At 37.9% G+C, this 12,748-nt stretch overlaps 1 protein-coding gene across 1 annotated transcript; it reads left to right on the plus strand.

Annotated features, from left to right (window-relative positions):
- The first annotated feature begins 979 nt into the window (after positions 1-979).
- Positions 980-3,008, plus strand: LOC110902068 (NAC domain-containing protein 2). Its single transcript, XM_022148808.1, has 3 exons — positions 980-1,184; positions 1,495-1,769; positions 2,385-3,008. Exons 1-3 carry the CDS (start codon positions 980-982, stop codon positions 3,006-3,008), a joined length of 1,104 nt encoding a protein of 367 aa, XP_022004500.1.
- Positions 3,009-12,748: the final 9,740 nt, after the last annotated feature.

Below are 12,748 nucleotides of genomic sequence, written 5' to 3' on the forward strand. Positions count from 1 at the left end.
GGACATCAGAGTTTTGGTAACTCGAAGACCAAAGACCGTCGAAGTTCGAGACGCGTCTACAACTATAGAAGATAAAGACAAAGCTACAGCCAAGGGGGAGTTTGTTGGTGCACTTGTGTCTGTACTTTGTCTGTATTCGGTCTGTATGTAAACGATGTCCTTGTCAGTCCTGTAAGTTGACAAAGTCAACCGTCCTCCTGGTTTGACTTAGTCAACAGTTGAAAGATGTTCTGTGTCGAAGGATAAGAGGTCGAAGGATAATGTGGATCCTTCGACCTCATCGAAAGATATGGTTCGAATCATAGACCTCGAAAGGTAATCTTTCGAGGTCCTTGATGATCTTTCGAATACTTGGTCTTCGATAGATGATCCTTCGGACCATCTATCAGATCCTTCGATCAGGCATGCTAGGCTGGGTATATATATACCCATGCAGTGTTGAGTTTTAGAAAGGACAGGCAGATAGCACACACACAGACAGAAAGGAAGTTTGAGAGAGTTCTGTCCGAAACTCACACACACTCTTGAGAGTTTGCAAACTGATTGTAAACATTGTGCTTGTAACCGGAACCTTCATACGTATTAATACAGTGGTGTTAATCGGTGAAATCTTGTGTGTTTGTTTCTCTACTTGCTTCATCTCGGTTTGCCTACTAGCTTGGATTCCGCACTTGCTAGTAGGTTAGTATAACAAGGTTTAGGTTTGTTCTCGATCCTCCGAGAAAAGGGACCTTCAATAGGTTTTAAAGAAAAGAAAACAACCTAAGTGATTCGATTTTGAATAAGAAATATATTTATCATCATTTATTAGACTTATAGATATTTTTTTTTTCACAAAAAAATCTGAGACTTCAAAATGGATAAAAAATTTCATAGTTTATATATTGCTTTCTTTTCACGGATATATATAATAAAGCAGTACTTTTTTTTTTCATGCATTCAAATCTCCAAATTTTCTAAAACCCTGTGCTCGACGTAAATGGCCGAAGACCAACAAATTGTTCCATACATTCAACAAGAATTGCGTGATTATGATGATGCTTTAGAACCCGGTTATCGCTTTTGTCCAACCGACTCGGAGCTCATCATCTACTACCTTAAACGAAAGATTGAATTAGGCGAACAACCCAGATGTCGGATATACGATGTTCATGTTTATAGCCACCACCCTAACGAACTTACAGGTATGTGAAGTATAATCCGATCTACCATGCATCTTTCATAATATATAAAACAAAGAAGTATCACCGTAGGCCAAATACACTAGTATTCTGTCGGTAAAGGTGGTTACCAACGAAATACCATTGGTAAACCGCTGTAAAAAATATGGTCATGGTAATTTGGTTTGTGATAAAATATTGATAGACTGCTTTACCGACGACTGATACTTCTTTGTTTAGTAGTGTAATATTTATTTAGTAGTGTAATATTTATTTAGTAGCGTAACACGTTACACTAATCAATTAATCTTTCTTAACGGTTTGTTGATAATAGAACGTTACCGGTCGTGTGAAGGCATATGGTACTTTTTTACAATGAGAGAGCGAAAACACCAGACGGGGACACGAGTGAATAGAAGAACCAAGGACTTTGGGTATTGGAAGTCGACCCAGAAAGATACGAAGGTGTATGATTTTGTGACGAGACGAGTGCTTGGAACAAAAAGACCTTTAGCTTTTTATGACGAGAAGGATCAAAAGACTGAATGGCTAATGTACGAGTATACTTGCAATAATCTAAATATCCCAAATGGAAGCCATTCCAACAAGGTATATTTACTATTTCTACTATTTCCTGTCATAAGCTGATCACTTGATCTTGAAGGCCACAAGCGCCTATCTAACGCAAGCTGCAAGTTAACCAATCTCGTTGGTTAGCAAGGGTATTTAGGCCTATAAACGAACCAAAACGAGCATGAACGAGACTTGCTCATGTTCGTTTGTTTAACTTAACCAAACGAACATGAACACTTAGACAAACCGACTTTCTTTTTCATGTTCGTTTGCTAGGTAAGTGAATGTATTCGGGTTCGTTTATGTTGGTTCATCAATATTCTATACTAGCGTAAATAAATAAATGGAAGGACGTAAACGTAATGGGCTCATTACTAATAACTACTAAATGAATAAACGTAAATGAACATATATTAAGGAATTTAAATGAATAAACATAAATGAATGTTAATGAACAAACATAAGCGAACGTTTACAAACGAAAAAGAATGGACAGGACAAATCCGGCGAACAGTTCACTAACCGTTTGATACGTTTATAGGGCTAAGGGTATTAGCAGAGTGAATAAAGAGGAAACCATTTCAACACATATATGTATTATCCTTTTATCTATCATTTGGTTTTGGACCAACTTTTGTTCTATTCTTGTAGATGACGGATTGGGTATTGTGTAAGATATACAAGAAACATTCAACCCAAAGTGTTAATCATAACAATCAGCCGGATCAACAAGTTCAGAACACAAGGAATCAAGAGGAGGCAATTCAACAACAAAACCAAATAAATCAACCTGCAAAGAGACCAAAAGTGTCAACAAATTCCGAAATAAATCAACCAAGCGAACGAGTTCAACATCATGAAACTATTAAACATTTGGGATCTATGTTTCAATCAAACCATCAATCTGTTATTCACAACAATGTGATGGGTGCTCAAGCATTGCGTATTGGTCATGACCAACGTCAGGGATCAAACACCAATCCCACACTAATCACCATGCAATCATCGGCTACATTTCAAGACCCTAATCAAGAACAAGTTCAATCTTTTACCGGGAGCTCAACGTGTGAACATTACGATCAGAATCAATGTATGTCAGCTTCAACAAACGTTCATAACACCTACCAAGAAGATAGTCAAACACTAGTCAACATGCAAGGTGGTTATAATCGATCCATGGAGGAGACTGCTACTGATGACAATCTTTGGGACCTACTAGACTATGAGGAATTATTGTCACTTCTTGAAGACGAAGATGGCCACACGATGAATTAAGGAAGAGTACTCTTGAATGCATAGATAGAATCATACCCGAACATTCCGTTTATTCATTTTTGTAATTACACTTAAGACGCTGCCAAGAATGTGTTGTTGAACATTTTATTACATATAGTGCACGTAGAAATGTTACCAACCAAATTAGGTGATCATTGAGTTTTAAGCTTAAATATGTGGTTTTCCAGATGGCGACTTTCAATAGCTTAAAACATTTATGATTGATTAAAACATATCAGTTATGTTTTAGACTTTAAGCTCATTTACTGTATTGTGTTGTGTACGTAGGTCACAAGTGTCACCTCGACTTTTTAGATGTAAATTACTTTTTTTTTTTGAAAGGCAAATTTCTTTTATTCCCGTCATTGTGGGACTTAAACACAAGATCTTTTTCTCCCAAGGTATTTAAAGATTTTGCCTTTACCAATGAACCACCACCTCATTGATGGTAGATGTAATTACTTTTTTGCTTAAACAAATATGCAACTCGCAGATACTTTAATACTTTGATAGACCGATCAAAATGTTTAATTTTAGTACATTTAGAACATATCATGATATGTTTTTTAAACATAACATGATATTTTTTTTTAAACCGGTTAGAAATACAAACACAATACAAAACATGCATACATAAAAAGTTACTTTCTAAATAATATGTACACATATAACTAAAAATGCTACGACCATGCTCTTATATTAATATTTTAGGTCACTCAACTTTCTTGTTTTATAAAAAAATATAGGGTCTTTTATTAGAGATAAATGATTATAGTAAATAATTATATTATATTATATATCACATGCACTTTAGGAAGTCAATATTTGTTGTAACTATTTCCGATTCTAGCTCCTTGATAGCTTGTACAAATTATAAATATTATTGTTCTCAATGTAGAGAATTGTCTTTTACCAAATTATATGTGCTGATTTCAATATGGTATCTAGAGCCTATTAACTCTCACGAGTCTTCTTCACAAAATCGATCCTTTTCCTTTTTTTTTTCTCTGCCAGTATCAGTCATTTCTATGGCTTCCCAAATCATCCATATAACTGCCTCAACCCACGAGTTTTCTTCACAAAATCTCGATCCTTTTCCTTTTTTTTCTCTGCAAGTATTAGTCGGCTTCTCAAATCATCCATATAACTGCCTCAACCCATTTTCCTATCAAATTAACCTCCGACAACTTTCCCTCATGGCGCAAACAAGTCCTTTCAACCCTTATTGATCGGTGCATTTTCGGTACATTCTATTTTATACTAAAAATAATAAAAATGCACCAATACTAGTTCAAAGTATATTATTTTGTAGTGTTTTATATCTTTGAGGTTTAGAAAGAGAAAGTATTTAAAATTAATGGTTGTATAATAATAACAAAAGAACTAAATATGAAAATGTTGCAATTTAAAAGATCATGTACATTAAAATTATAATAGCCATTAATGTTGTTTGTTTGGAGTCTAATGCAGGAAACGAGAGAATTTGCATATTGAATTGGTGGACTTTCAAATTATTATATGTTGGCAAATTTAAGAGATAATGATGGGCCATATTATCAAGCTGATCGAATTTATGTGTTGGGAGCCCATTACACAAGAAATAGAAAAGACAAAAGAGTTAAAAGAATGTAGGCCACAAGTCAGAAAAGTGGGTTGGGTTATAGAATTGGAGGCTTCAAATGGAATTATTTGGATGGCAAGTTGATTAAATACAGGGAAGTCGGTGACTTTTGGGGGGATCAATATACATTCGACAATTGTGTTTCAGCCGTCACACATCGAGCATTAGGGACGAATTAAGCATATCAATCTTTTCATCTATCATCATTCAAGCTATTCAATGAAGTTGGAGCTCTTTGGGATGACAACCGAAGCGGCGAAGATCACCATGTGCGGCTAAATTCCTCGTGACTTATGCCCAGATGAACTTTTGCTTTGTTTTGCATTGAACTTTGTTTATAGATTCTTGTAACTGGTACAGCTTGACCACTTGTGTTGGATTATTGGTAAACGTTTCTTGTGTTTGAATTACTTGTCGTTTATTAAGCGTATTCGCAACTTCCTTGCGTTGTTAGCGGGTTAGTAAATCGGTGGGTAGTTGATACAAACAAATGGGTTATTAGGTTGCATAGTGAATCTTAAAAACTATCCCTATTAACTAATCAAATTCATTAATTCCGAGGCCATGTCTATGTGGTGTTTTGAATCAGAAAACAGGTTTTGATGTTAAACGGGTAATTGGGATTCCGGGTAGAGGTTATTCTTTCTCGTATTGATTACAACTTTATTAATTAGCTTTCTAGTTTTTATGATCAAATTCACAAAAACCCCCAATCTAGTTAATTTAGTTCTTAGTTAAAAACGCGACACTGACCACAAATTCCCCGTGGATACGATACCCTACTTACGCTATCTACGTAGCATACTTAGGTTTTTGATTGACCCTTACGACAGTCATCACTTATCGGTCTTGAACTCGACAAACATATTGTTGGTCTCATCGAACCACCTCCGAAAACCGTTGTCGCTGGTCATGTTACGAAAACCAACCTAGCCTATGTCCAGTGGTTTCGTCAGGATCAGATGGTCATCAGCGCTATACTTGGTAGTTGCTCAGACCAGATCCAACCAGTCGTTTCCTCCGCCGAAACAACTCGTCAAGCCTGGGACTCTCTGAACTCTAGCTATGCGAGCGGTTCTCGGTCACGAATCATCTCCCTCAAGTCCAAGTTAGCCAAAAATCCCAAGGGATCTCGCACCGTTACTGAGTTTTTGCATGATATGAAATCCATCTCTGATGCCTTGGCCATTTCCCAAAGCCCTGTCACCGAAGAAGATCTGGTGGTTCACATCATGAACCAACTCGGCGACGACTACACCAATCTTGTTGCTGCCCTAAAAGCACGGGACACTACCATCTCCTTTCCGGTGCTTTTTGACAAACTCCTTGATCATGAACGAACATTACAAGAGACGACCGCCGTCCCGGTCATTGCCACTGTCAACCAGACGCAACGTCATACTCCTCGGTCCCATGTTAGACCTACTGACCATCGAACAACCAGATCCAACCCCCTGCTTATGCTTCCAACACCAGATCATCCTGGTATGCTCGACCAGTGACCAGGCCAACTCGCAACAACACTTACTGTCACTATTGCAACATCCCCGAGACGAAGGACTGCAGGAAACTTGGTCGTTTTCTAAAAGAAGAAAATGTCACTGGTCATGAAAACTCGTCCTCAGCTTCTATGGTTAATTACCCAACAACCATGAACCCAACCTGGATGTGGGACACCGGTGCATCTAGCCATACCGCTTCACAAGCAACCTCATCCTCCATGCCCGTTCTTTCAGAATATGGAGGCCCGGACGAGATCGTCTTAGGTGATGGTAAACCCTTCCCATTACACACACTGGTTAAACAACGATTCACACAAATTCACATCCTCTCCTATTAAATAATGTGTTAATTGTTCCTCATTTGCGCAATAATCTCATTTCTGTTGAATTTTTTCCATTTCATTTTCTTGTTAAGGACCTACGCACGGGGGCGCATCTCATGCGGGGAGTGAACGTTAACAACGTTTACTATGGACCATCCAAATCCCTTCCTCAACTTAATGCAACAACAACGGGCTCTCTTCTCTCATGGCACCACACACTTGGACACCTATCGTTCAAAGTCTTCAAGTCTTCAAGTCCTTAATTACTAAATTAGGACTTCATTGTAGTGTCACATGAGTCTTTTCATTGTAATTCTTGTTCATTGAATAAAAGCCATAAGCTTAGGTTCGGACAAAATTCCTTTGTTGCAACCAAACCATTACAACTTATTTACTCGGATGTTTGGGGACCAGTCCAAACTTCAATTGATGGATTTAAATATTATGTTATTTTCGTTGATTACTATTCTAAATACGTATGGCTTTACCCTATGAAGCGCAAGTCGGTGTATCGACTCTTTTTCCATAATTTAAATCTTTAGTTGAATTTTTTTTATGACACCTATCACCTCCTTATTCACCGATAATGGTGGTGAATATGTCGGCCTTACACCTTATCTTATCTCAAATGGAATCACACATTATACACGCCTCACACACCCGAGCAAAATGGAAACACTGAACGTCGCCACCGTCATGTGGTTGAAACAGGCTTTGCCCTTCTCCACTATGCTCATCTACCGTCAACTTTTTGGTTTCATGCATTTCAAACCGCCACCTATATAATCAATCGGCTTCCCACTCCAATCCTAGATAACAAATCTCCATTTGCTATGCTGTTTGCCACTACACCTACCTATTCAAAACTCAAACCTTTTGGTTGCTTATGTTACCCGTGGCTCGTCCGTACAACAACTCTAAGCTCCAAACCCGATCCAAAACATGTACTTTCCTAGGCTACTCAACCTCCAAATCTGCATATAAATGTTTCGATCCTATCACATGTAAGCTCTACCATTCAAGCCATGTTGAATTTATTACTCACATCTTTCCCCTTAAAAACCCACACTCCATCTCTCCTCTGTCAACTTTTGACTCATTTATCCATGCAACAAAACCCAATAATTCTAATACTCCACTTTTTCCCTCCACTTACTCCCAAGTCAGTGCCACCTCCGACATTCAATATGATTCTGTCACTCACACTCCTCCATCAACTTTTATCTCTCCTCAAACCACAGCATCTCACTTAGCTAAAACCACCTCTCACATGTCATCTTCCCCTCCTCTATTCCCATCAACGTCTCAATCTACTTCCCCACAACGACCAACACTGCTACCTTCCTCTCCTTCTCTTACGACTTCACCTGCTTCATCTCTTTCCAACACTCCAATCACTACACCTTCATTCCCTTCGCCAGCAACTATAAACCCATCTACCTTACCTTCCCGTCGCCAACCAAAACCGAACCCAAAATACTACAATTCCAACTTTATAAATTCCACCACCCTCCATCCTCTACCTCCTACTCTTGAACCCACACCTCATCTTCAAGCCATGAAAGACCCCGAATGGAGACGCGCTATGGACCTTGAGTTAAATGCCATTCTTCAAAATCACATGTGGGATCTTGTTCCGCAAACCGGTCAAAAACCAATCGGTTGCAAATGGGTTTTCAGAACTAAACGAAAACTGGATGGCTCTATTGACAAGTACAAAGCGCGTATCGTTGCCAAAGGTTTTCACCAACAATATGGTAAAGACTATTTTGACACTATTAGTCCAGTCACGAAACTAGTTACCTTACGCACAGTCCTATCCATTGCTCTTTCGCAAAACTGGCCCATCCGTCAACTAGATGTGAACAATGCATTCTGTCATGGAACCCTTCGTGAAGACATGTACATGATTCAACCACCCGGATTTGCCAACTCCGAATTCCCAACTCATGTTTGCAAACTCCGAAAATCTCTTTACGGGCTTAAACAAGCTCCACATGCGTGGTATAATGAGCTCTCTGTTGGATTTATATGTACGGGTTCGATAAGTCAACGCTGCTGACCGAGCTATGACCCGTAAGAGTTACACCTTGGGCAACAAACATTAAATCCACTTAACTCGATTAACTGGTGATCACGAATAGTTAACGGGACGAAACATATAGTTATCTAGAATAATTATGTATTCTTGTGGAACGGTATTTATTATTTATACACGTTATAAATAATGTAATGTTTAATTACTTATTTAATTAAATTTTGTCTTTGCGGGATTTGTATCATGTTTGGGCTTGTACTAGTCGTATTGGGCTTTGTAGGGCCTAAAGATAATTAGTGATGGTTATTAGGGTTTATGAGATAAAGCCTAATTACCTATTTATATTATATTATATATAATATACAAATACTAATTCTCTTTAAAAAGGAGACAACAGTGAGTTGACGTCAAGAAAGAAAAAGGTGTAATTCCTTTTCTTTGCGTGCTACGATTAGCAAAACCAAAAAGGGGGAGCAGCTGCCACCTCAACAAAGTGTGTTGCCTCCTTTCTTTTTCGTGATTCTTGTTCCGCGAGGCACATCTGGTTACCGTGTTCGTGTTCTAGCATCCGTTCGTTGTACCTCGGTGTCTCACGCGGTTATTATTAACCAAAAGGGTATAATTTTTCTCATCGGTAGATTAATTATTTTATGTATCGTATTTGTATGTTTGTAACCATGATCCTGTTCGATTCACTTTTGGTATTAATTATTTATATTTATTCTGCTGTGTTTTTGTTAATTATATATTTAGTTAATAAAATATATCAAACCCGTTTTGATAAAAGTAAAATTGACACCATTGAATCCCAACAGTGGTATTAGAGCCACGCTTACAACATGCAAATCGGAACCGGTCCTTTTAACCGGTTATAGATCTCAAACTTTAACTTGTTTAAAGTTTTAGATCTAAATATTTCTCGGGCAAAAAGTTATTTGGTCAAAAGTTTTATTTATTTTTATTTGACCAAAAGATTGCTCACATTAATATGATTGTGTTGAATATATAAATCTGGCCAACCTTGTACTTGTATTTTTGTTCTTGTTTTGTTTTTGTTTTATGGTTTTTGGCCCACTCTGTGGCTCAAAGTTGTAATAGATTAGGGTTTCAATTTTATTATATTCTCATATTATAATGTTGAAGACCCGAAGACAAAACTGAAGACATTACAGGAATCAAGGAGGTGCTAAAGACAACTAGATGCACTAGGTCCATCCTTGTGTTTGTTTGTTACCCCGTGACCAAGTTTGGTCTTGCTATTTGGCTCTAGCAAGAACAAACAAAATGGCCTAAATATTTACATATTTATTTTTGCTATTATGGTTGCTTTTATCATATAAGTTGTTATATAACATACCAACCTAATACCAAAATTTTAAAAGGTGTTTTAAAATGTTCACAATCAATTATAACAAGTTCTAAATTGATTTTTACAACATGTAAATATTTGTTATAAAAAAATAGTTTATTTTAAAATAAATAATAACCATTAGAGTTTCTGAAATTTAACAAGTTTTAACTTTCCAAAACTCATAGCTTAATAGTTTTTAAAACTATTAACTTTTATATGGTTATACAAGTCGCGACAAACTTAGTTGTAATAGGTTATTTAAAATTAAGTGTCCTGAGAGATGAAATGGTTCATCAAGATGTGACGACTAAATATGTACTAAAATTGGCTCTTACGACCCTATTTGGTAAATATTAAATTAACCCATAATTAAAATCAATAGTCTATGTCATCCTATCACAAGCTACACTTGGAACGTAAAAGCGAATCATCAGTGTTTGGAGCCACATCACCACACTTGATGTCTAGCATATCCTTCCAAGGTGCAAGGGTTTCTTTGATACATCCGGCCCTTCCACAAGTACTTCTTTTAGGACGACTATTACTTTTTCTTTTCTCACTACATGCTCCAGCTGTCTCGAAAGTAGAAAGTCGGCATAGATGAGACTAAACGTATCAATGCATAGACAAGAGTTGTCTTAGCGGCCTCATACTCGAGAGTTGTGCAATTCTCACAATTGACACTCGTTGTCAGTCTGCCTAGTCACTTACTAAAGTGCATGCCACAGCTGCCTTTACTACTGACATAGCCAAATTCTCATTCCTTGTTCTAATTATTGTAATGGGTCATTAATTAAATAAGGAAATATACATCGAAAATACTAATTAAAATCTCTTTGCTTATGTAACAGATGTCTAATGAAAACAACTCCTCCGTTCTCAAGTCTATACTTGAAAAGAAAAAACTGAATAACACCAACTTTCTCGAATGACATCGCAATATGAGAATAGTTCTCAAGATGGCAAAAAAAAAACTATATATCTTAGATGGCCCAGTCCCTACTGAGCCTAAAAGTAACACTACTGCTGCTCGTAAGGCACTGGAAAAGCATAACGAGGATGCCGTTGAGGTAGCCTGCCTTATGCAAGCCACCATGTCTCCTGAACTTCAGAAGAACATGGAAGATAAAGATGCTTATGACAGGATCCAACAACTGAAAGGCATGTTTCAGAAACAAGCCCGACAGGAGCGATATGACACCATGAAGCAGGTCATAAGCTGTAAAATGCAAGAAGGATCATGTGTCAGTACTCATGTGTTTAAGATGAAAGGGTACATTGACCAGATGAAAAAACTTGGTTATCACCTGCAAGATGAAATGGCAGCGGACTTCATCTTGAACTCTCTCCCTAGCTCGTATGACCAATTCATTATGAACTATAATATGAATGCTTGGGTGAAGACTGTGCCTGAGCTACATGGTATGCTCAAAACAGCTGAGATGGATATTCCACATAAAACCAATCAAGTTCTGATGGTCAAGTCTGGTGGTGTCAAGAAGCCCAACAACAAGAAAAAGGCTCATAACAGCAAAGGCAAGAAAATGGCTGTTGTTGCTACCAAATCTGCCACCAACAACAAGCAGGTTGCTAAACCACCCCCTCATCAGGAGCATCAGGGCTTTGAATGCAACCAAATGGGGCACTGGAAAAGGAACTGCCCACAGTATCTAGCCAAGCTGAAGGCAAACAAGGCTAATAACGTTGGCACTTCTTCAGGTATTCTCATTTATGTTATTGAACTTTTTACTGTCTACAGCAACACATGGGTATTTGATACCGGGTGTGGTTACCACATCACTAATGTTTTGCAGGAGCCTGAAAAGTGGAGGAAGCTGAAACAAGGCGACATGGAACTCATTGTTGGTGATGGGAAAAGAGTGCCTGTTCTTGCAACCGGCACATTTCATTTTTCATGTCCTTCTGGCCTTGTAGTTAATTTAAACAATTGTTTGTTTGCACCTTGTATAACCAGAAACATTATCTCGGTTTCCCTTTTGTTTGAACAAGGTATCAAGTACGTTTTTAATGGTGTTTCTATTTCTGCCTACTTGAATGATATCTTTTATTTTGAGGCTAAACCTCGAAATGGTATTTATGAGATTGATGTTCAAACATGTAATAACATATATCATCTTTCTAAGCGTAACAAAGCTGGTATGAATGAAACCTTTCTATGGCATTGTAGAGTTGGCCACATAAGTAAGGCACGAATAAAATGGCTCCAATCCGAGGGGATTCTTGAATCCACTGGACATGACTCCTTTAATGATTGCGAATCTTGCTTAGCTTGCAAACTCACAAAGCGTCCCTTCACTGGTGTTGGTGAACGGGCCAATGGTCTGCTAGGACTCATTCACACTGATGTATGTAGCCCTTTCAGAACCATGACAAGGAACCATGAAAGATACTTCGTCACTTTCATCGACGATTACAGTCGATATGCTTATGTCTATCTTATGAAGCATAAGAATGAAACTTTTGAAAAGTTCAAAGAGTTCCAAAACGAAGTAGAAAACCAACTTGCTAGAAAGATAAAAATACTTCGATCAGATCGAGGTGGCGAATACCTCAGCTTAGAGTTCCTCAATCATCTCAAAGAGTGTGGAATAATTTTGGAACCCACTCCACCTGGCACACCCCAACTTAATGGCGTGAGCGAGAGGAGAAATAAAACCCTAGTTATTATGGTTCGATCGATGATGTGTAGAACTAACTTGTCTCACTCCTTTTGGGGTCATGCTCTTATGACTGCCGCCTGCATTGTCAATCTGGCTCCGATTAAAAAGGTAAACAAAACCCCATATGAGATATGGAATGGGCGTAAACCCGATTTCGAATACCTAAAAGTATGGGGATTTGATGCATACATCACAAGTGATGCTGATGATAAGCTCGATCCTCG

This window comes from Helianthus annuus, chromosome 8 (assembly GCF_002127325.2).
Source record: "Helianthus annuus cultivar XRQ/B chromosome 8, HanXRQr2.0-SUNRISE, whole genome shotgun sequence".
NCBI classification, from domain to species: Eukaryota; Viridiplantae; Streptophyta; class Magnoliopsida; order Asterales; family Asteraceae; genus Helianthus; species Helianthus annuus.

Coding starts and splice junctions, on each gene's coding strand:
- LOC110902068 (XM_022148808.1), top strand. CDS start 980: ATGGCCGAAGACCAACAAATTGTTCCATACATTCAACAAGAATTGCGT. Junction 1,185..1,494: donor CCACCCTAACGAACTTACAG/GTATGTGAAGTA, acceptor TGTTGATAATAG/AACGTTACCGGTCGTGTGAA. Junction 1,770..2,384: donor ATGGAAGCCATTCCAACAAG/GTATATTTACTA, acceptor CTATTCTTGTAG/ATGACGGATTGGGTATTGTG.